The following is a 25366-nucleotide window of genomic DNA, read 5'->3' on the forward strand; positions in this document are numbered from 1 at the left end:
GCCCTTCTTTCCAGCAATGAAATAGCAGTTGCATAAGCTTTTCCAAATCCAAGTACTGCAGGGACACAAAATCCTACATTTAGGTAGTCAGATGGCTACTGACAGTGGTTCCTAATATTAAACCTTTTCAGGTATTTTTACTGTTTTTAAACATATTTAGAGGCCTGAAGTTCAAAAACCTTTTCGAGTCCTAGTAGTAATAAATTGAACAAAGTGTTAGTATATCTTTTTTTAAAAAGATCTATTAATAAAATAGACTTGGGATATTTTTATGCTTCCATAATTGAACATGCCTTTATATATATATATATATATATTTGTGTTAATTGCTCAGTAGTCTCCTTTGGCATTTGACAAAGAAAGGGAATTACTTTTTTAGAATAGGTCTCTCTATGGTTGCAAGGAGCTCTTTCGAACTTCTACCCAGAGCAGCGCTGACCTCATGAGGACTCCTTCATTTCCATTTGCTAAAAGTTGTTGTGTGGTCAAACTACCTTGATTAAAGTGCCCTTGTGAAAAACTGCTCAGTTAGTCTAACAAATCAAAGAAAGGGAGTCACAATACAGTCAGCTGTTCTTTGCCTGTCTGTAACAGTTACTCTGCACTTGGATTTTCTTTTTTCCCCTTTCCACTGCACTGTTATCTAAAAAGGGAAGTTAACCTGATTATAATACATCTGCCTCAAACTGACCGTAGCAAGAGAAAGCGCCTGTTCATCCTTAACTCCCTCCCTGCGACTGGGTGTTACGAAGCACATGGTACTTAGGGTCTTTCCTTAGTGTTCTCTTGTAATTACCTGTAACAGGAAGAGTGAGGAAGAGATGCCAGAGCCTTAACCTGAATGTCTTGCATTTGGTTGGTTTATACCAGATCTTTAACATAATTGTAAGGTAGTCATTTCTATTTAATAGTAAATAACACTGAATAGGTAGGAGTTATTTTTAAGCAGTCTTCTGAATAGTCTTCCTGTATTTCTTTTCAATGCTCCTCCTTCCCTTTCCTGTCCCCTTCCCCCACCATGTCCCCCCTGACCCTAATTCAGGCTTCTCCATGAGTTTTTTTTTTTTAGTGTCACTGTTTAGTTGCTTGTCTGATATTAATGCAATATTACTAATGCCTTTAATACATAATTGTTTATGCCAAAGATCACTTTTTGTTTATTGAGGAATGTTTGTGGGAATGTTATGAATCATGGTTGCCTTTGATACTCTTTCAGAATGTTTGCTATGAGTTCTTGCAGTGTTTTGTAGAAGCTGAATGCTCATCCACCTTATGCAATTACTGCTTTTTTGACTTTTTTGAACACTATTGGTCTTCAGACCTGAAATGCAGCAAAATTTGAAAAAGACCATGAATGTCAGTTAGAAATGTTTTACCACTATAAAACTTCATTTATAAACCAAAATGTGTTATATAGTCTAATGTTTTCAACCTTTTTCTTTGGTTCTGTTAAAACAATAAAAATGCATTTGTACAAATGTTAGCTTGTGAGTATTAACAACTGATGACTGATAACTTTTTAACAGCAGAAAGCAAAAAATGGAAGTACTAGAAATGCTCAAGCAAAATAATGGTGAGTTTTACATATTTTTGAACAGAAAGGTACAAGACTCCTAAATAGAAAAAGAGGGTGAGATAAGTTGGACTTTTGTACCACTAAAATTAGCAATGAAAATGTATTGGAAGCTGTGGCCCAGTGGGAAGAAATGGTGTTTCTTGCAGAGGCCTCATGGTCATCTACTACCAAGTGAAGTTCTAAAAACTTGAGATGGGTTTTGTCTGATTCTGTCAATAAGAAGGAGCTCCCAGAGCTGGAAACCTAGATGGAAAGTTGGTGGTACTAATTCCTCAGTAATGATACTCTATTTCTCAAGCTGTGCTGTGCATGTAGATGCTGGTGCAGTTTATTGGGGAGAATGTGAACACAGATCGTTGTCTTGGCGGTGCTCCCCTCCTCCCCCCCGGAAAATTGGTGCAGTTTTCTGTGTTTGGAGAAATGGCAGGAGTCAGGACACCCCTGGTGGAAGGTGTAAACCTTACACAAGGAAATCTACTTCCTGGAGGAAAATGGTCTTTGGGCTTGGGGTGCCTTTCCTACCAGGTAAGTGTAATTCTTGTCGGCAATGACCTCTGGTGGTACCAAGTGTGGATCAGAGCTCTTCCACAGCCAGGAGCTTTGCATATCTTTCTCCAATGGCTGAGTTGCAGGAGACTGGCAAGGCTTGTTCTAAGACTCTGTAATACACTGAAATGCAATCATGAAGGAAAGTATTAGTGTTAAAATTAGCCATTTTTGATACTACATTATGTTCCGTCTCAGTGATGGTGTCACTTCTGAATGGAGATACTACATGATTTCCAGGCTGCTAATGTAGACAGCAGCTGTAGCTACTCAAGACTTAAGCTTAGGACATATCAATTGCATCTTAGGTCAAGACTCTTAGTAAAATTGGCTTAACAGAAGGAAGTTATTTACTGCAACGTGCAATAGAACAGTAGAATGAGCAATGAACTGATAGATGATTCCCCAAATGAAAAACGGTAGAGTAGAAGCCTTGTACTTTTTAATGCATGAGAAATGTCTGCATAATACAAGGCTTTCTTACAAATACTGATTCTTGTAAGCACTGTTTTATCTACAATAATGTACTGTCAGATCAAAAACTCAGAATGAATGTCTGCAGGCTAGTTTACCCTAGTGATACTGCTGAAGTTAGCAGCAGAGAATGTGCTCATTTCTTTCCTTACTGGCTTGCTGTCTATGTTCAGGTAGGTTCCCTCCTCTTTCTGCTTCTAAGACTTGAAATCATTTTTGTTTAAAATTTTGTATACTGAATGAATTTAGTTCATATACTGATTTTATGTGAACTTAGTAACTCTTCATCAATTTGTAATTTAAACAGGTTAGGGAAATGAAGATTTTCTAGTATCCCACTCTTAGTTCTGAATCTTGTTTATCTCAGTCTGCTATGTACAGGTACTGTGGGACACACATTAATTTACAGGGAGAGCAAGCTTATGCTAACGTATAAGAAAAACTTTGTCAGCTCTGCTTGATCACTGTTACAACTTCAGTGTGCAGACTGTGACTGTTCAATTGTCCTCTATGTAGAAAATCAAAGGGAACTTACCTACCATGCTGCTCTACTCTTTAAATACTTGCGTAATGATCACGTTCAGTGACTGTGTAGCAAACAGTCGTCATATAACTGTGAACCAAACATCTTTTGTGTACAAGAGCATTACAAATAGTTTACAATACTGGCAACATCACAAGAGAAGATGAATTTGCAGTAGAGTTCCCTTTATTTCATTACAGTAAAGCACACAACCATTAAATACATTTGACATTTCTACTGTGCTATCTAAAAGCTATGCTCCAATGTACACATGGCACAAATCTGGTGGCATCCACTTCAAACAAGTGGAACATCTGATTCAGAGCTCAGACTTCACATAAAAAATAGATCTTACTCTCTGCAACTGTATTCTTAAAAAGTGGTGAATATGATGACAAGATTGAATGGAAAGAAAGTGGACTACGGAAGCAACCACCCCCCGGATTTAATGCAGAATGTTATTTTTATCAGCTCATCTGCAGATGGCACAAATGAAGGCAGATTAAGGCAAATGCTTCTTAAGAAAGGTGGTTTCTTGTAAACAACAAGAAAAATATCTTTTTTTCCTCCTCCATCAGAAGCTCTTCCTCAGGAGTGACGTTTGCTATGTCCAGGGCCCTTTGGGAGCCCTGCCCATCACTCTGCTGTTCTCCGTTTCTGAAGGGATTGCATGATGCTTTGTGGAATACCAACTTGCAGCTGGCTATGAGAAGAGCTGAGCTTTCTCTGCAGGCTGTAGCAGCAAAATGTGCTACCGCAAGACTTTCCCAGTAGCCTGTCTGGCCTTTATAATGTGCTTGGCCTCTGGGCTTTGGTATCTGGTTTGGCAGTGTAGTGTTTGTGACATTTTGTGGATTACCTACATCTAGCTATTCACCAACACAACGATTCAGTAAAAAAGGGTGAAGGTGTATTAGAAAAAAAGGTACCTTATTTTAAAGCCGTATTAAGAAAAAATAAGCTACGCTTCCATTTTAAGACCTGCTGTGCACAATACTTTATCTCAAACTAATCAATGTCTATTAATTGGCACCTACTTAATAGCAACATAAGTCACTAAGCAGTCATTTATGTTTTCTTTTCTTTCTTTCTTTCTTTTTTTTTTTTTTTTTTAAGGGGAATTTCCGCTTGGAAATAGAGCATCTTCTCATGTCCTGACTTGGAATTTTCCTGCTTTTGTAATATATTTGACACCTTTAAAAGGCTTGTATTTTTCTCCGTACATGTCCAGGCGATTTACTTTTAATCCTGGAAAACAAAAGTGAGAGTACAAAGTTAAAGGCAGAATACTAAAAATCTTGTCAGTCTTCTCCATTTTCTTCAAGCATGTTAAAAGCAGTTAGCAAGCTAGGTTGCTCTCCTCCTCCTTCTTCAGTTCATCCATTTTGAGAGAGCAAAAGGGAGGGTTCTTGTCACCCAGTCCTTGCTGGCAGCCTGGGGGGGGGGGGGGGGACGACAACAACTCTTATCTGATCTACTCAATGAGTCAACATCCTCCTTTGCAGGGATGAAATGCTGAGCAAATGAGTTCATCCTGCACAGCTCGTGCACAGTACACTCTTGTTCTTACTAACATGGATGAAACATAGCAGAAATTTTAAAATTTTCCTTACTCTTGAAATTGTAATTTAAAGGACAAGCTCTGTTACTGTTTGGGAAATAACTGCAGCTATTAAATACCTAACAGATCCAGGTTGGCCCCCCATTTTCTCATACATCTACTAACTTTGCCATCCAGTCATTTGGTTTACTATGTTTTGCTAAATTCAGACTGCTGGTTTGCAAGATGGCACTGCAGAATTCTGTTGTTATACTAGGCATTATTTTACTTAACAGTATAGTCTAGGGTGCAAAAGAATGACATCCTGGTACCAACCTGGACAGATACCACATGCACTACCACTGGTTCTCACCTACTGCCTAGTCATCCTCCTTTCATCCAAATCTGAGTCTTTGCTATATGGGGTATACTCTCTTAAGGCCTTAATTCTGCAAAGACTTTAGAAAGATTTTGCGCACAGACTGCTCATGTGATTTAAGTGTTTGCTGACTGAGGCCTTGTTTTAAACTTACTTTTGCACCTACCCTATAGCCTTCATGCTGACTACACGTGCAGATTATTTTGAAGATGGAAAACACAAAAGGAAAAAATAAAGGGGCACTATAATATAATAGAGCTTACTGACCAGCAGAAATGGCTTTAGTGGTACAAGGCTAGAGAAAATCAGCAGTATGCTATATCATCATTCTTCACTAAAAAGAAATTGTGTATTTTTAATGAACAAGTCAAAACAATTTCATTCATTCTTCTCTACACTTTTTAACAGTTTTTCTTGGGTAAACCAATTGGCAACACCTAATTTTCTGCCAGCAGGGTTAACTGCCAGGTTTAGGTTAACCAGACTTCACCTGTTTGGACCAAGTCTAAGCTAACTTCAGTTCAGCACCTCTGACTGAAAGACTACCACCAGGAAGGCTCCATTTCCTATTTTTCCATTTGTTCCACAAGCATCGATTTCTCTTAACACTCACTCACCAGAAATTGCAAGCTGCTGTATCTTAAACTGGATATTTAAGCTTGGATTCTCCTCTGGCTTGGGGGCTCCAGACTGTAGGTTCACGATGCCCTTTAGATTTGGTAGCTTTTGAGGGGTAATTTTGCCCACATCCCATGTTAACACCTTGTCAGGAAAGAGAAAATAGTAGCAGTAGCATTTTAGTAACCTCTCTACGAGACCAAGTTCAGGTCAAGCCTAGCAGCCCTGAGAATAACTCCCCTGGCTGCCGAGCTGGCATGGTTAGGGCTCCCGCAGGTACGCTGGCTTCTCTTCCCCAGCCTGCCTTTTGCCCCATCAGGGTTCCTGAGTTGGGCTGTGCACTTAATAGAGCTCGTCCCCTTAGAACTAATGGCTGACCTCACTGTCGGTCTGGGCCACGCAGGTCTAAACAGGGAGCGTAAAGGCAGCAGATATTTAAGCATGGAAAGGAGCAGGTGCTTAGCAAAAGATGTTTAAGATAAAGTAACTCTTTAACAGATACTTTTTTCCCATTGATTCCTACACTTTAAAGCAGGTACACGTGACAAAGTTGGTCCTTCACTCACCCACAAGTGGTGGTTTTTTCTTTTTTCTTTCCCACCATCTTTCTTGTCATATACAAAAAAAAATTGCTAAATGCACAAAAAAAAAATGATTTTTTTCCCTACTTCTAGAAGCAACGTTTTGCAGTTACCATCCAACTGTATAGTAAATTCAAAGCAAAGTGCCCAGAATTTCTGTAGAGCCGAGAGAGGCTCCACCATGTTGCTGAGGTGGATAACGGTTTGGATTTAAGCTAAACAAGTTAGACATCTCCTCAGTACAGCAGTAGTAAGAGCTATTTTAGAACTGAGCCTTGTCACAGCTTATCACAGATCAGTTTAAGAAGAAAAACAAGACTAAGTTCTGGAAAAGGGGGCAAAATGCAAGTAGAGGGAGAAGTTAATTTCAGGGAATACCAGGAGCACAACAATCCACTTAAAGTTATCCCAACTCCTGAGGAAAAAAAAACAATAAAATTTATTTCTGTCAGTTATGACTCCCTGTCTTTTCTCTCTTTGCAGAGAGGAAAGGTGACTTCAAGGTGGTTTGTTTTTTTAAAAAGATTGGTGTCTGTTGCTTCTAAAACCGAATGTTATTTGGAGAGCTTTCACCTCCAATTCAAGTGCTGACTGAGAAATTCCAAGAGCAGCAGAAAGCTCAGAACAGGGTGTTTGTTAAGAGCCAGCAGAATGGTTTGGCTCAGACTGTGTTCCAGCCAAATGGTTCCTCGGGACTAAAAAGCTTCAGGAATTTCAGGAAATTTAGATTTCAAACCACAACTGAGAAGCAAGAAAGCAGGACTCCAAGACAGAGATTTTCAGACTTTTTGTTTTCCATTTTTCCTCCTGTATGTCTTCAGGCAGATCTTTTGGGAGAGATTTGCATCTCCTGCTTCCTGTTTTTCCAACTACTTATTTTCAAGTCTGCAGCATTTTCTCCAGATAAATTTTTTTTAAAGGGTGTAGATTGCAGTATGTACCACAGCTGAAACCACCTGCAAAATACTGCTGCATCTATTAAAGAAAAAAAAATGGGAGTGAAGGTGCAGGAGAGAAGAGATGAAGGAGACAGGGAAGTGGCGTGCAGAATGATATAATGAGAAATCACATCTGGTCTTAGGATTGAAAGTAGTGAATTTTAAAAAGAAAGTTTTAATTCATGAACATATGCTGAAGGAAGGTGTTCCAGTACTCTGCAATATGTATAACTTGCTCTACTGTTGCCTTAGATATTTAAATAAATAAAAATACAAGACTTACTTTAGTAACTGGGTCAAACGTATAGCTGCCTTGCGTAGAAGTGAGGTTCATGTTAAGTACTGCCTTTGGCATGTGAACTGTCATGACAACTCCTTCTACTGTTTTCCCCATATTCTGTTTTGGTCCAATGGTAACGTCAAATCTTCCCGAAGAACTATTCTCCTTAAAACTGATCATGTGTTTTACATATACAGGAATTGCCACCAAGCTGAAGAAAGAAGACAGTAGTTGCGTGCATCCTGGTTACTTATTCACTGGAGAAAATGAAGCTCTTTTTCATAAACAGACCTTATATTTCTGGCAAGTGTAAGTTAGAACCAATTTCTTTCAAGCAAGAAGTGATACTCAGCTCTTCAACATCATTGTTGAAGTGATTTTTATTAATGGGCAATCATTTACGGAAAAAACAAATTCTTCCAAACTACTTTTCCTAATCTCTTTCCTTCCACTTTTTTTTTTTTTTTTTTTTTTTTGAAGTAATCTCACTTCTCAAAACAGCCATCAGTCAAATGAGATTTAGTTTGCAGATATTTGGGACTTAGGCTTTTTTTGCTTTGTTGTTTTTATGAAGTTTAGGATCTCTGTGAATACAGAAACTTAATCACAAAAATCATCAGCAGTTATCAATTACCAGGACTGAAGAGCCCTATATTCCTATCACATGTGATTTATGCCACTGAACAGTGATTGTTTATTAGCAGCAGCTCTGCTGAAAAACCTTTTCTTGTTTTAGTATGGACAGAGCATCAGATTAGACAGCGAACATGCATTTTAGCAATAATGCAAATTCCCCCTGTAACAAGGGAAAAGCTGCAGTTACCCATATGGAAAATATTAAATGGTGTAATTAAAGAACTAGCATGTCTAAACCAAACGTACTTCTGTGAGCTGACACGGTAGGAGATCAATCTGAAATTCCCATCAGGAGGAATAAACGAAAGGACTCTTTCAGACTCCCAGCGTTTGAACCGAATGCATGGATGGAAGCTGACATCATCCAGCAGCCTTGGGTTCTGTAAGAAGTAGCAAAGTGGTAAGTGAAAGCTCATAAAGTGTCAGCAGTTTGAACTAGACTACTAAACTCTATACCTTTCCTATTTCTTATACTCCTAAGTATTTTTCCTGACCATTATTAGAGACATGTTACTCAGCTACATGGATTTCTGGTGCGACCTTGTACCACAGTTCCTGTATTTTCACGTACAGACAAAAGTCATTCCAACTACTGAACAGGTAGCAATTTTTACAGTAGAAGGCAAAGCCTGATATATCATTTTTCACGCATCTAACATGAAGCAGTTGTTGAATACAACAATTATTTTACAGTTATTTAAATCAAATCATTAAGCAAAATATACCCGGAGCAATTAAAATTGCCAAATACACTGCTAAATTTACCATGAAAGAAAGAGAAAGATCTGGCATTCCTGAGAGCTTAATGCACGAATCAATAACACCTTGGATTTCTGCAAAGACTGTAGAACCTGGGACAGAAAAAAAAAAAGACAGATACTTATCAAGGGCATAACAAATGTTGTGAGGTGCAGCTAGAGGGCACAGACACCATTTGCACAGCACTCAACAACATGCCAAGCACAGATGGAAAAGGTCATTCCAGTTACCTGTGGCCTAGGCTGCTTGCTAAAACACGTGAATTAGAGCAAACAGCTTGTCCCAAATCAGTAAATTATACTTGTGCAAGCTGATACCCAGAATTTGTTCTGCATGTGCTCAAACTGGTTCCCAGCAATGAGCAGATAAGAATTTCAGAATATGCAAGCTCTGAATTTTCTTTCCTTTCAACCCTATCCTCTGTCTCCAGAAAACTAGCCAGTTGTGTAGTGGTCTCAGGAAGCTGAAGCACATCAAAACAGTCAACACCACATACAGTAAGTTTGTGCTATGTAGCTCAGGATCTTGTTATCCTTGGTTTCCACAGCTGAAGTGTGGCTTATTTTATAGTAGGATTAAATACTCATTTAGATGTTAAATAAATCTATGGTCAAAAAAACAAAAGCAGGATTACTAGGTGCCTTACCCAGGAAAGGATCATTTCCTTAAATACCTAATAAGGGCAGAAAGGCATGAGCAGGACTCTGGGCTAATTAGCCCTACAAGTAAAGGCTGTTAGAAGTAGAAACTATTGCTGACCCAGTTAAAGGGATGGAGAAACTGTGGGTTAATACCTCCCCTGAAAAGAAGTGATCCTGTTTCAGATTAATGCATATAACCATATGCCTATGAAACAAGATAACATCTACTCTAGGGAAACAATCTTACTACTCCTTAGTCCTAACGAATGTTAGGAAAGAAGATTCCTGCGCTGCAAGTCCTCGAGGAATTAGAGGAGAAAAGAGTAGTTACGATTACAGCAGTGGGTCCTCAGTAGATTTAAATAATCTCAGTGGACTCACACTCTAACTAGGGTTGAAATACATACAGAAATACATGTAGCGTCTTGATTATAACTCCTCAGACTAGGCATGCATACTGCTAATACAGCCATTGGGGTATACTGGCTGTGATCCCCACTGCCTTTTAGTCTCATGACTGAGCATGAGAGTTGCACAATGGCCATTTATGACTCTAGTATGATTGTAACTGAAGTGTGTGTTGAACGGGTGTACGGGGACAAGAAAACATTGACTACTGTTACAAACAGCAGCACTGAATTAAGAAATCAGAGATTTAACCCCCTCTCTGCTCCCACAAACTGGTATCATACAATCTTCAGCTTTAATAGCCAATGGGCCCTGCTAATGAACAGAACAGCAGACACTTGTGTACAGCCCAACAGTTTTCTTTTTGGATCAGCCTTTTTTCCATTTCCTGGCACTGGCAACATTTACACAAAAGTTAGCAGATTCCTCTTCAGAGCTAAATTTCATATTAAAGATTTTTGTATTTGAAGATATCATTTTTCTAAGTTATTTACAGAAAGGAAATGAGTATTGTTATGCTTCATAACATTTAGCTCCAGTTTATATATAAGGAAAACAATACCATCTGGCTATTTTGCAGCAAGTTTTGTCTTGCTATCAGAAGACAGCTAATGACTGCTTTTGTCTTGTTCAGTTGAGGGCCTATAAGGACCTACCATAGACTGTTGGCAAGAACAAGAGAGATAATTTTGTCATCATGTTGGCTTTAAATATTTTTTTCTATTTGTATCTCCTAAGAGATAATCAATATACAAACAAACTATCTAAGTACAGAATATTTCTTGTAGGTGTACAGCACGTTCTTTAAGCAGCCTAGTTGCTCTAATATGCAATAATAGCACGTTGCTATTATAAAATGAACTACAAAATATATTTGGGCATGTTATTTTAAATGGGCTATGTATTTTTATTTAATATATGGATATATTATATAGAACATACAAATAAATGCAGAAAAGTGGGCTGTATTCTCTCTAAACATCAGTGGCTAAATACAAAAACAAAACAAACAGGTAAGAGTTCACATGTCATCTTACCTGATTTGTCTATAATTGCATCAATTTCTTCAATGACATCAAAATAGGCTTCGTTGTTTGTGTATTTTACCCCTGCTCTGCGCCAGGGAATGTTGGACAGCTGCCCAGTGGGAAGTGTGTCACCCACATTACTACTGCCTTAAAAATGAGAAGAAACTCATAGAATCAGTAAGTAATTACAAGAGCATTCCAGCTATCACAGTTATGAATCAAAAGCAGAATTTGACCCTAAGAACTGCAAACTAAAACCTGAACCACTAAAATTTCATTCATTATATGATTTGAATTAACTTCAAGTATGTGTCCAGACTTACAGCTTTGAGACTGTATATTTCGCACAAAATACAAGGCTCAAGTCAGCAAAAGGTTTGAGTGGGAGTAGATGAGGAGCTAGCTTCCCCAAAGCATTCAAATGCTACAATTCAAGACATTGCAGCTCCTTGTGAGGGCCCTGAGCACTGTCCCCCCCACCCCCTCAGGATTTTAGCTGACTGCCTTCAGGGCAAGTTTGCAGATAAGAACTATTATGAAAAAAAAACATGGAATAAGCCTTAGTGGGGGCTCCCTCCCCCCTTCACTTGGGAGCTCTTGCCTTCGATGCTCATCTGAGCTACCCTGCAGGATGCGACAATCATGTCTGTGCCAAACCACGTACCCCACTGATTCAGATCCTCACCTGTGGACTTGACCTTCCAGCCTGGTGATCACTGGACTGCGGCTCACTCTGCTTACCGTCTCCAGCCCTGATCCTCACCCTGACTTGCTGGCTCCATTCCCTTGCTGCTTGTTAGCAAGGCCGCTGCCCTGCCTGCCTTGCACTCACAGTCAGCTCCCAGTTCTTCTCCCCTTGCAGCACAGCCTGCCCATGCTGCTACTGAGCACTCCTACTCCTGGCTCTTAAAATAGCACCTGCAGCCTCACACCAGTAGATAAATAAAATTTGGTTCTCCCAAAGAATAAGATAAATATCACCCAATGTGAGTAAAGGGCTTCCTGAGCCACCTAGTAATAAAGTAGAATGATGGTTCTTTAAAATGGAAAACAAATCATATTTCTTCTAGGGATTAAGTAACTGATCTTGAACTCCCAGTATAGTGGAAACAGCTCCCTCCACTACGCACCGTCGTCCGCACCAGCCTATAGCTCAGTATGAGCATGGTGGTGCGCTCTGCAGAGCGAGACAGCTTCACTGGGAGAGGCAGGGGCAAACGGGCATCACTTCTACATAACTTGTGGCTACACCCTCTTCTAGGAGCCAGAAAATTAATGGTAAAATAAACCTCACTAAAAATACCTTTACTAAACCTGGCCTCAGTGCTGTGGTGGTGGTGGTGTGAAGGGCAACTACCTCCCCCCTCTAGCTGCCTTTCTGGAGGGAGCAGCTGCCGTGGCTGTGCCCTTCACTGCCTTGCCGGGAGCAGCAGGCACGTGTGAGCTGGACTCTGCTGCCAGGCCAGGCAGGTGGGAGAGCTCTCAGCCTGCGAGTTCCCACCGGCTCAGGGCTAAGCTGCTGACTTGGACAAGATGCAGGTTGTCCTAGGCAGGCACTTTATGCTCCTAGGGATTTCTAATGAGGCTTTAGGTGCCTGTGTGGCAAAACAAGAGGATTTGAGGCTGCAGCCCTTGGCTGAGGCATCTTAATTCCCCTTATAGTGCAGCATCTGGTCCGTTAATGATGCAGACGTTTTCCAGGAGTGTAACTACTGCCATCCAAGCCCCCATTTTTCCCCAAACCAGAAATAAAACCTGCTGAGACTTACATACAAAAACCAGGACACCTGGGTTACCCCAAAGACCAGCTCTTCTGAGCAATACCTCTGTGTTCCCTGCAGCCCACCTACTACCCATCTCTAACACAATGTACAGACAAATGTTTTGCTGTCTTGACCCCACGTGACACCTCATGGCTCACCTCCCTCGCGTCCGCTTGCCAGACAAGCAGATTCCACCAGCTCAGCTGACAACCACGTTGCTCTATCTGTGCGAGACGTACCCGTTTACGACTGCCTGAATCCATCTCCAAATGTGATGGATGCTGATGGTGGCAGGGTGTGTGTGTGTGTGTGTGTGTGTGTGTGTGTGTGTGTGTGTGTGTGTGTGTGTGGAGGAGGGAGAGCAGAGTGGCTATTTGCTTCTCTTCACACTATTTGTTCCCAGTCAGCAAAGATTTATTGGGCTATTATTAGGTATCTGTTACTTATCTTTATATAATAATTTCGTATAGCATGCATAACCTTCTCCAGCGCCTCTGAGTTATTCAAGACTTGGGTTAGCTCTGTAGCAATCCCAGAGCACCTGTCTCCAGTATGCGCTGCCTGAGCTGGATCCTGCTACTCCTGAGGGACTTCAGCAGCTGTGGCTGGACCACCAGATACTACCACTGAGGATATCAAAGGGGCCCAGCCTAAACCGCAAATACAGAGTGAGTTGCCTTTATTCAGCTCTTAATTATGGGAAGTGGAAGGACCATGGCCTTACCTTACAAATTCAAGCCAATATGATATTACTTTTTAATTAAAAAGCACGATGGGGGTTGGTTTTTAAGCAGTCAGTTAACTCTGAATATTATTGACGTTCATACCTGTGATGGAGTTGACAACGGAGCGCAAAATTGTGGGAGGCTTAATCAGCTCCTTCAGTATGTTGGATTCTGTTGCCAGTGGAAAGCCATTGTCTAACATTTCTTCTAGAAGCTCATACACAATAACTACATTGTCCTTAATTGCAGTCTCGGAACATTCGCCAAAGTAATCCTAAACAAATCAGAGATTACAAAGGGGAGGACTTTTATTCCTGTTAAAATTTTTTTTTTTTTTAATGCTTACAGAAACTCTCTAACATATCATTGAATTTCAGAGCTGAAAATGACTAGCTACTTCTACAGCCTGATTGCATCACATGATAAGGTTGCATTTACTATGTAATTAGAAATAAAGATAGTGTGAACAATGAAATTAATGCAGTCTAGTTCACAATGGACTTGTGTCCTAGGGCTTCTCCCACTTGTGAACGCTAACACATCTTCAGTCAGAAGAGCGCTATGAAATATGGGAAAATATCTTTTGGTAACACCCAATCTTCACTGAGGTTCTTTTATTTACAGTATCTGTCAGATAGGTTGAAAATTGACTCACACTTACTATCCCTTCTCTCCCTACAGACTGCTTCATGACTGCATGCTAATTCAGTTCATCAATACAACACAAACACTATAAAAGCTTATAGAAACAAGGGAGCTTTTATAGACTGGCATTTGGGCTCTAGTGCATTTGCACTGGTATCTGTAAATCAAATGAATACACAAGACAAACCTTCTTCTCCTTTGTACTTCATAAATCAGCACTTGACTTAAAAATTGCCAAAGGGAAAGTCATGACAGGAGGGTTTATTGCCTTTCTTTTAAAAGAAGTTTACATAAAAACTCCCTTGGAATTATTTCAATCTTAAAATTACTTAATAGTGACACACCTGGAAAGTATCTGCTACTCGGTGAAGAAATTCAATTACAAAAAGTGGTGGCACTTCTGTCTGTATGACAGACACAAAGAAGATTTTATCCCGATAGATGCTGATGAGGTAGTGATGTGGTGTTGAGATGACAGGAGGCACATTTTCAACATCAACTGCTTTCTCCTGAGCTTCAAAGAAATAATCACACACAGATTGGCTGACAACACTCTTCCAGTGCTTCTCCAAGAATATATCACCAGAACAGTTTATAAGAAACAGACTGTGGATCATTTTCTGTTGGAAACACATTTGAACAAGTTAAAACAAACAAAGGGATTTGAGGATTGACATTTTTTCTTCCCCAGGTCCCCTTTGTTTTAATGGTTATTCTTTATTAACATTCACTGTAAACAAACTTGAGGAAAAGATACTGCTTTATTGCTGTTTTTTAAAATGGTGATTTCTTTACTTACAGGAATGTTACACCACAAAATAACTCAAAGGGGCTTAAGGGACTAATATATATCATAATTTATGCAAGAAGCTAGCACCCTCGATTTCTACTTTCATCCCTATTTGGCATTTGAGACAGGCTGATTCTCACCGGTTGGCACCCACTTTGACATGTTGTTTGATAACAGGAATGGCTATCTTATACACGAAGTTTCCTACTTTTCTTGCAACAGAGGAGTTTGCACAACATTTACACACATAACTGAGCACTGATGTCTCTTAAAGATAAATATCCTCAGTTTGTCATTTTCAGCTTCCAAGCTATAAAACTATTTCTTATTTGCTAGCCTATTAGTTTTTTAGCTTTAACCTATGCCCTTGGATAATGAGTTGGAATTCACCAGCATTACACAAACTCGTAAGTTTATAGCTGGTTTAATTAAATTACCTCAAACATATTTTTTGAAAAAAAAGCCTGTAAAATATATCTTACATCTAATACTAAATCTCTCATGAAACAGGAAAGTATTAGCTCCAAAGAATGTAATCCCTTTATTCTTGTATCTTTCAGGATTTATAAACAACATCTCTCAGCCTCTGACACTTCATTTTATTCATGGGATAAGAAGCTTATCTGCCTTTTTAAAAAAACGAATTCCTAGTCCATTTTTCAACTTTCAATGAAACAGTAGCTGAATGAAGAAGTGAATAAATTATTTTCTTCACTTCTATAGAACAGATAAATGCTATCAGACTTCAGCTTAGCTCTTCAACCTTTAAATGAGGCAAGTATAATGCTTAGCTTGACCTGCAGTATAACTGTCCTCTGACAAAAATTAAGGTCTGCATTTAAATTCAAACTTAGAAAACAAAACAAACCAAGTATAACAAAGCACAGGCTCCTGGAACGAGCTGCGATTAACCCATTACTCGTTCATTCTTGTGCCTTCCAGGTATTGACAGTAACATGCCCATGGCTCTGTAGTTCACTATATTAGGAAACTGGTCCATTCAAACTGATCCAGAAAAAAAAAGCGTTTTCAGTCAGATCAGGTTCCTGATCCAGGTCATTGCATTGCCAGAAAGTGAAAAGAGCATATACTAGTAACTGAAAGTTCATCTGGCCTTTGGAGGAACTCAGTTGTGACCGGAAAGAGACAGAACAGTTACTGTGTGTCAGCACCTTTGGCACTGGGGCAGGAAGACCACCACCAATTCTGCCAGTCTAGGAGAAGCCAAACATATCTACCAAAACCTACCGTAGTTTTCACTCATCTCAGGATCATGCCAAAAAAATGGAGATAAGCTTTGCTCCTTAGCTCACTAACTGGCATAGAAACACAGAAACAGCACAGAAGCATCTAGATGTGAATGGCCCAGAGAGTTTTTAAAGGAGTCGAACACTGCATGCCATAGCACTAGGAAAAACCCATAGCTCCAGAGTGGACTCTTGTTGCTGTGTCTTGAGCTCAACTATGCAATGTACTGAGTTAACCTTCCAACTCACTTGTAACACTGAAAAACCGTCTGGGCCCAGCAACTGACAATACAAGTCTGTCTTCCAAAGCTCACCTGAAAGGGTGAGAAACGAGTAATAAAGAAGACAGCCACCATGCTATCTCCCTCCATCGAAGACTGCGGAGGTGGGAGGGAGCCAAGACGCAGCTTTTCAAGTTTTATTCTCTATTTGCTCTTCTGCATGCCGGATACAAACACGCTCATCTTCACTGCAACCTTACCATGTCTTAGATACCTCCTATAGTCTTTGCAGGTAGATACACAAAGAGCAATAGTCAATACATGGATAGAAAGATCCTATTAAGCCAACATAGTACATAGCAGGAGTTTAATTTGGAAACTGTAACTGTCAGTTTGCTTAGGTGTGGGAAAGGAGATGAATCTATAAACTAGCACTACTGAGAGTTTCCACTATACCTCTCATGGTTCAAATTAATCTCGCTCTCTCTTTTTTTTTTTTTTTTTTTTTTAAGGGGAAGAAAAGCAGACAATTTTTATACTGTAAGCACAGCATTCTTATAAAGGAGCCTTGACAACAATTGCTTTAATCCAGTTTAACCAAATGTGTTCTGAGTTTAGCCAGCGCTGAACATTAAACCCCTCCAAAATCTCCTGGATAGTCACACAACGGTGGAAAGTATAAGCAACCACTGAATGTCAGTATTGTTCCACATCAAGGCAGCCCAAACATATGAAGGTGATCAGCTATAAAGCTCAGAATAGTTCTCTGTACATTTTAATATGGATACAATAGCACATCTGTTAACAGAGATAAAGTCCAGTTCCCAGTAAATGCATGCAGAGCTGCATAGAAGAGTTCCAGTATCAGCAGTGCTAGTGCTGGCTGCACTGTTAAGACTCCCATTTACAGAAGACCTGATCTACAGATCACTGTGAAGAAACAAGGCTGGACTTTGGGCAGCTGTGGATGCTACACTGGTGAAGTCTCCCTGGGATGTGTTACAGAGTGCTTTTAAGCCCTAGCAGTTGTTCTGCTGTTCAAGCTTACACAGATTATACTGATCACGAACTATTGCATTTGTTACTATATACTTAAACAAATACGGCAGTCCAGCATGCCAACAGAATTGCTAACTGAATACAGTCACCTACTTACTTACACTGTGATCACTGCAAGCTCTCCTGCTAGATGAAATGACTGTGTCAGCATAGCCACTTCTTTTGCCAGAAATCCCACTTATGCCATTAGACTATGACTTGATTTGCAGCAGTAGGGCCCGGGTAGCCAGGAAGGGCGGCAGCACTCGACCGCTGCGCCTATCTGCTCATTTGTGTTCTTGCCCCATCAGCCCAGATACCAGTTGTGTTCGTATGAGAGTTAGTGCTGCCACGTGGTAAACTGGAATAACAAACGGATCCAGGGGACTATGCTTGGCAGATTACAGCTTTACAGTATCTGTGGAATGCTGAGCAGTAAAAACCTACCTAGCAGCCTACCATACCTCTGGCAGTTTTTACAGGATTTCGCATTATGCATTATTACTTTACTACAGGCACAAAAATTCCTTTCAAAACCTCACACGTGCTCATTTCCTCTTTCACAAGTTCCAGCAGCACGCTGCTAAGAAATGTGAGCTGAAGCAGTCTGGAAAGATGGAAGCTCCCTGTACAGACCAAGCACACAGCAGGCAGTGCACACCTTGATACCAACCAGCACAAGGCCTGCCCCATCGGAAACCGGGCAGCTAGGTTTGATCGCTTCTCTCTGCCACTGCTGACGACAGAGAAGCTCTAGCAGTGGTGGAAGTACCAATCTGTTAGGTGCAAGCACAAGACCAATTCATTTGATTTATCCCACACAGAATGATTGAGGCTGGCAGGGTCTTCTGGAGATTATCTAGTCCACCCCCCTCCCCAACTCAAGCAGGGTCACCTAGAACACATTACCCAGGATTGATCCAGACAGCTCATAGAAGAGCTAGAAATTTTTAGCTAAAGTGTCTTCAATATGCTGATTCCAATTCTGTATGTTTTCTTTTTATTTTGGAAATTTTTGAAATCTGGATATTGCAATTTCGCTGTTTTCTCTTTCTCTTGGCAAGGAAACATCTGGACTGAAGTCACAGCAAGTTCACAAGACAAAGCAGAACTCATTGGTTAAAGGGAGAGTCTATGCTCATGGAAACAACACTGACAGCATATGCTTGTCCTCAACTACAATTAGGTACTCTAAAATTTAATTAATGTAGAGATACTCTTGCCAGCTGCTTTTCCGTAACTGAGCTGAGTTACAGTCAAAGCTCTGAAAACTAGGTAGTAAGGAATTAATCACTGGCCTCTGCAACGCCCTTTAGAGCTAGTAATAATTACTGAGAATGTCTCAATACGGGATGTGCTGTAACAGGTAATCCCAGAAAAGTCTGAACATACTATCACTTGCAAAGTATTCCAGAGCTTCTGTGTTCCTGGTGCTTAGCAGAGCTGCCTCGAATGGTGAAAGGATTAGTGGGAACGGATTGTTTGAGCCTCTGTTGTACATTTGTGGAGATGAACTTCTAACGAAAAGCCCTTAACAGAATGGAAAACAATCTAATGTTTAAAGTAATCTAGAGAAATGAATAAACTAAAATAGGTAGATCTGTTTCTATTTTGAAGCTGGTATTTTTGCCACAATCAGATGGTCAGCAGCTCAGGTTTTTCCTATAAATTCAGGATGTGACACATGACAAAACTAGACAACCTAACATTTCTCACTGCCCCAACTCCACCCACCAGCTCTTAAAAGAGCAAATCTAATGAAGCAAAATCCTATCAATTACTAGACAGCCTGTGTAACAGCTCTAAATGTATATATAGCTAATAGGACTAACCTTGATACATTAGTAGTTATGATTCAATATTTGTGATTCAAACTGATGCACCTGCAAATCTCAGATCTCATTAATATATGAGTGTTCTGTAACTACCATTTTTTTAAGGGTCCTGTCACTGTTGGCATGTTACTGCTGCTGCTCAAGTATCATTTATCTTTTCACTTATAAGATACCACAGCTTAGGTATCCATACTACAAGCTAAAATTTATTTGCAATCATTCTTATGAACTGCCTGGTGACTTTCCCTGTTATTCAAGTGAAAGTCCCAGAACTGAAGCAATTCTAATCTAAGACCATGAAGTGCTTGCACCTGTACAGTAACTACTTAGATGCTCATTTTATCAGCAAATTCTTCCCTTTAAAGACTAAACAGCGAGCATCCCAAATGCTCACTATGTATTTATTTTTCTTCACTCTCAGTTAAAATATTGGTAATAATTTTATGGAATTGTTTTTGAAAGGAAGTAGTCCTTTGAGAATAAGATACAATTGTCTTAAATCAATATTTAGTATCCATAACAACCTTTCCAACTACCTCCATGTTTCTTTTTAACCAATGACAATCACAGCCTGCATAACAATTTGCATCTACTGACAGACAGACTTTCCACTAATATGTTTGCATGCTGCCTTTGTTCAATTTAGTTTCAGCATAAATCCTCTAATTGCTGGCAATTGCATATGTATTGCCAACACAATAACATTAGATCAAAAATAATCGAACAGTATCAGATACTGAATAATTGTGTTTCCCTAGGGTTATGCAGGAACTGTGAACTTCAGTGTAAAAGCTGAACATCTAATAGAATGGATTAGAAAAAAAATTAAAAATTGATTGCTAAAACTACATTTTTTACAGGAAGATGGAACAGCATCTCTAACACAAATTACATCAACATCAGTTGATTTAGGACTATTAAGGGACCATTTAAGAAATTCATTCTCTGAAAATGGTACTGAATAAACAGATAGGGAAGACTAAACTGACACTGATAGGGTCAATGTCTTATCATATTTCCTGTCAAAGGGATTTTCAGGAACAGACATAACTAGGCTCATATCCCAGCCAAACCAGAGAACTGTGAAAGGCCAAGGCAGCAGGATTCAACCACAGGAAACAAAAGCCTTGCCTTAGTAGCTCTTAGAGAAGATGTTTTCCATCATGCTGTCCCATACATTGCTCCAGCAACAGGCTGGAGAAGCTTTGAATTGTACATAGCCTCTTGTTTGTTGAGCGAGAAAAAAAAAACAAATAAGAACTGAATGGTATATCACTCTAAATGTCAAGAATTTAATCTGTGATATGTTGGGTGCTAACCAGCTTTATACTGCTCTTTTTTCATATGCTCTATTTTAAGAGCCATTCTAGGTTCAAGAAAGGACATGCACTGTGCCCAAAGAGCCATGCAGTACTGAAATACTAGACCAGAGCCAACAAGTATTGCTGGAACCTTGCTGTAAATGACAGCTCTTACTAAGGTGTGTGCACTGTGCCACAACTAGTTCAAAATCCAGATGACAGAAAGAAGACAAATTACCATTTTTCCTTCCTTTCTCTTCCATAAGAAGAGCACAGAGCTGCACTCCTTCATTTTACCATCAGAATGAATTAAATGAGGCTTCATAATACCACATGATAAAGACATTTCCAAGATGTTCTCTTAAAAAGCAGCCTTTGATGCATGTATGTTGAATAAGTATTAAAAAGACTTCACTTGTTTTCTGTGTAATACTTAAGTTTTGAAAGTAACATAGGAAATAAGGTGGGTGAAAATAATGGGAGATTAAGAGGAAGAAACTCCACATTTTAAAAAGGTTTAATCAGGTTTCTTCCTGTCATTACAGCTAAGAAGTATAGCTGCCACTTGTCACCTGCTGTTCACACTTCTCTATCTCAAGGACTTCCAACTTCTTCAGAAGTAAATCTTATGATGAGAATTTAAGATTGCCTAAAGCAAAACTACTTGTAAGGGGAGTTTAAAGGAGTAACTGGGACTTAACTGTGTCATAATTATTTTGCACAACAGAAAACTTCATTTTGAGGCAAGCAAAGCAAAATTAGGCACTACGTTGCATGGAGGAGTCTTAATATTTAATTTGTCATTTGTAAGGAATTTTCAGGTAAGTGCACAAGGACTAGAGAGAATGTACCTATCCCATTTTTTCAAAAGCAGACTTGTTTGTGCTTTGATTTAGCACCCAACATATCACAGATTAAATTCTTGACATTTTGAGTGAAATACCATTCCGTTCTTTTTTTTTGTTGTTTTTTTTCCAATAAACAAGAGGCTATGTATAATTCAAACCTGCTGGCAGCAGCTGGCTGAATCATTCTCATGGCTGATGTAGTCAGTCTCTTTGTAAAACATTGCTTCCATCATTTTACCTCTGGCAGGAGTAATTTGATTTGTTTGTGCTTTGCTTGCAAAACAGCTTTTTCCCTTTCATACTGCAGTATGCTTTTTATGAACATGAACTTTCATTATTTGTTACGAATTTTTGGTTTGGTTGTTTATACAACAGCTACATTTCACGGTGGACCTATTCTTTCAGTTGTAGCCAAGCTTACTGGGTACAAACCATTCAGCATACTGAAAAGATGCTAAGTGTATTGCAGCTTCAAAGCAGATCAGCACTCCCGAAACAAAACAAAATAAGCTGCAACCTCCACGCAAGTACCAGGGCAGAAGCAATGTGCAGTACACAGCATAAGATGATAATGGAGTAATTTCTAGCATATATCATAGAAATTTATACTCTCAAAGACCCTTGCTAATTAAGTAACTACAGTACATGCAGAACCATTAGGTTTGCGGCAATGATGCCAGAGCAAGATTTGGAGAGCCGGGCGCTGCCCTCCTGCCCTAAGGTCGCTTTGCTGCAGGCTGTCCGTGCAGCCTTGAACAGCAGGTCCTGCATCCTTTCTCCTGGGAACTTCTGCTTAAGGAGGCCCCGTACCAGAACAGACCCACAGACCCAGATCCGAAGAAACCCGGACCACGCATGAGGGGAGGAAGGAGGAAGCAGAGGGGAGGCGTAAGTCGGTGCTCCAGCCAGTCAGCCCCGCGGGGAACCCACGCGTGCCCTGCGCACCCCAGCCTGACTGACCAAGAGCCTGCTCTCCCGCAGCTACTCTCTGCATCGCCTCGGGTGCACCGTGACTAACTCGTACTGTTCTCCTGACTCTTCTTAAAATGGATTCAGAGAAAACCAAGGAGTTGCGCAGACACAAGAAGGCCACGAAGGTGACACGTACACTAACTTGTTACGGCAAGCCACAACTGACTTCACGGAACGGTAACTGCAGGGGTAAAGCTTTTGCCTGCATGGCGAATTTGACCTGCCCCCTCCTCCCATAAAAACTGAATTAAATAAAGTTGCCCCGTAACCGTTACCCCCGTCCCGGCGGTTACGGCGCAGGTTAAAGAACAAGCGGCCCGGCCAAGGCGCCCACGGCCGGCCAAGCGCCCCCGCCGCGCCGCGCCGCCCGCCGCCCTCCCCACGGCCGCCGCCGCCCGGCCCCGGCCCGCACAGCGCCGCCGCTTCCAGCGCCTCAGCGCGCACCCCACGCCCGGCCTCGGCCTCGGCCGCCGCCCGCGCCCCCAGGGGCTCCCGCGGCGGCCCCGGCCCCACGTACCTCCCCCGGCGCGGCGCGGCGCGGCGCGTCCCGCTCCCGGCCGCAGCGGCCAAGATGGCGGCGCGGCGCGGCGCGGGGCCGCCCCCGGCGGAGGCGCGGGCGGCCGGGCCGCTGCCTGCGCCGAGCGGCCACTAACGGCCGCGGCGCCGCCCGCCGCAGCCGCCCCCGCCGCGCCGCCCCGGGGGGCCCCGCGCCCGCCGGCGCCCGCGCGCCGCCCGCCCGCGCCCTCCGCCCCCGCGCGGCGGGCAGGGCCCGCGGGGCGCCGGCGGGCGCTGCCCCGGGCGGGCGGCGCGGGCGGCCCCGTCAGGCGCCCGGCGCGGGCGGCCCGGCGTGGCCCCCGGCGGCGGGGCGGGGAAGGGCGGGGCGGGCGGCGGGAGCGCGCCGCGAGCCGCCCAGCGCGAAGATGGCAGCGGGGGAGCCGCAAGCCAAGAAGCTCAGGCTGGAGCCGAAGCAGCTCAGGTAACGGGCGGGCGGCGGCGCCGAGCCGAGCGGGACGGGACGGGACGGGACGGGCGCGGCGCCCCCGCCGCTGCCGCCGCTGCCCCGGCGGCGCGGGAAGCACGTGCGGAGCCGCCGTGGAGGGCCGCGCTCGGGCGGCGGGCGGGCAGCGGGCCGGGCCGGGCCGCGGTGGTTGTGCTGCCGGGGCGCTCGGGTAACCTGTGCCGGTGCGGGCGGACTGCGGACTGCCGGCGCGGAGCTGCTGTGTGCCGCGGCGCAGCGCTGCCGCCGGTTGGCGCGGAAGTGCAGCCCGCTCCCCCCGCGTGGTGGTGATCTTCCTTTCTTTTTTTTCTTTTCTTTTCTTTCTTTTTTTTTTCCGCTGAATCGTGCAGGGGTCTCAACTCGCTCTCGTCTAGGCAGGATTTTAAAGCGATCTAAACTTCCTTGCCAGCACGTATATGTGTCTTTTCCAGGATATGTGAAATATTCTCAACTATGTTGAGGTTAAAGCAACCTGGAACGGGATATCGGTGCTGCTTGCTGTACTTCGCTGTTCGTATGAACATTGTGTAATTGCATGGATTGAACCCTGTCTTCTAGTTCACGGTTTACAGATTTATAGAGACAGCTCTCCTTTTCCTTTTCCTTTTCCTTTTTTTTTTTTTTTTTTTTTTTCAATGTTAGTGCAGGAAGTGTGGTCAAAATGAATGTTGAGAGATTATCGGAGGAACTCTTGTTGGTGCAGTTTTTGGTTTGTTTCCTCCGGATTATTTAGACATGAACGTAACTGTATGGTATCTGATCTGTTTTCAAGTATTCAGTGTACGAAGAGGATTAATGAATGACATAAAGCTTGAAATGCCAAAATTGATTCTGGTGATAACTAATAGCTTATTCAGAAACAGTAAAAGAGATGCACAGAGTAGAGAACAGTCCCTTTCTGTACAGAGGGCCCTTGCTGAAAGAACTAATCCTATTAAATTTGTCAAAGTCAGAGTACTCGTTCTCTTGGCAAACTGAGTGACTTTTCAAGTCTAGTAGTAGTTGACAAGCTCAGCTGCAGATAACAGAAGAGGAGGAAAAATGTAACTGAGCTCTGAAGGTAAATAAGTGGCATGCAGCAGTGTAAACTTATAATGAAAAAGCAACAACTATTGCCAATGCAGGATGAGAAACTGGGAATTGCAGTATTTCTGTTTGCACAGCTTAACAGAGGAAACTGCATTTTACCTACCTGAAGTCCAAACACAGAAATTCAAAAATTGGAAGAACATTACTGAAATTCTGAGTTAAAAACATAAAGGATGTTTACAGTGAAACAGAAAGCCACTGCGACATGCTCTTGTGACAACCTGTTACGCCAAAAATAATAATTTATAATGTGCAGCATGGATACAACATACTAGGAATGCTGTTACAACCTGTGTGCTCTAATCCTGTTACAGATCATTTCAATATGAAGTGTAAAGTACATATTAGTCCTATTTCACAAGGGAGAAATGCTATAGCTAACTGATAATCAAACAAAGTTAACGTGTTGTAGCCACAGATTGGACCCCGAAAGGGTGGTTGGATTAGGTTAGGCAGATCTCTGCCCTTTTGAACGTAGCCGCGAGAGCGTGTTTGGCTGAGTGCAGCTGTAGGACCTTGTCCTCTGCTAAGAGCCTGTGCAGAAAGTACCAGGCTGTACCAGTAATGAGGTTCCTGACTTTGTTGTATTTGTAATGAGGGTCAGGTGTTAATGCAAAGCACTCTTAAATATGCTTGTATTATGTTAGAAACAGTTTACAGATTAAGAAAGAAGTGAAAAGTCACTTAAATTCTTGGGGATAGTAACTTTTTTATATTTGTTGTACAAAGAATTAGATGAGAATTCCTTGTTCTCAACGTCTTCTAGCTCTTCTAGATTTCAGACTCTCCAGCCTCTTCAGAGGACCATGTTTAATGGACTGAACAAGGATGGTCTTGTACCCTACTTATTCTGCCATGAGGTACTACGTAAATTGAAATCTTCTCTTCATATGTTAATGAACCTGTATCTACCCTGTGGCTACCACAAAAATTACTTAGTTAGAAAAGTTACATTAAAAAAGTTAAAT

At 41.7% G+C, this 25366-nt stretch overlaps 2 protein-coding genes across 2 annotated transcripts in view; one reads left to right on the forward strand and one right to left on the reverse strand.

The window, feature by feature from the left end:
* Window positions 1-3283: 3283 nt before the first annotated feature.
* AP3M1 (adaptor related protein complex 3 subunit mu 1) lies at window positions 3284-22901 on the reverse strand. The gene is made up of 9 exons (XM_062580309.1): window positions 22830-22901; window positions 14405-14680; window positions 13518-13689; window positions 10937-11074; window positions 8857-8942; window positions 8338-8471; window positions 7459-7666; window positions 5656-5800; window positions 3284-4367 (listed from the first exon to the last, which is right to left on the reverse strand). Exons 2-9 carry the CDS (start codon window positions 14675-14677, stop codon window positions 4267-4269), a joined length of 1257 nt encoding a protein of 418 aa, XP_062436293.1. The 5' UTR covers window positions 14678-14680; window positions 22830-22901; the 3' UTR covers window positions 3284-4266.
* Window positions 22902-23189: 288 nt separating this feature from the next.
* The window catches only part of ADK (adenosine kinase), a 302860-nt gene continuing 300683 nt past the window's right edge, over window positions 23190-25366 (forward strand). The window contains exon 1 of the mRNA XM_062580837.1: window positions 23190-23288. Coding sequence (XP_062436821.1) covers window positions 23233-23288 — 56 coding nt within the window. The 5' untranslated portion in view covers window positions 23190-23232. The remainder of the gene's footprint in view (window positions 23289-25366) is intronic.

Source organism: Rhea pennata, chromosome 7 (assembly GCF_028389875.1).
Source record: "Rhea pennata isolate bPtePen1 chromosome 7, bPtePen1.pri, whole genome shotgun sequence".
Taxonomy (NCBI): domain Eukaryota; kingdom Metazoa; phylum Chordata; class Aves; order Rheiformes; family Rheidae; genus Rhea; species Rhea pennata.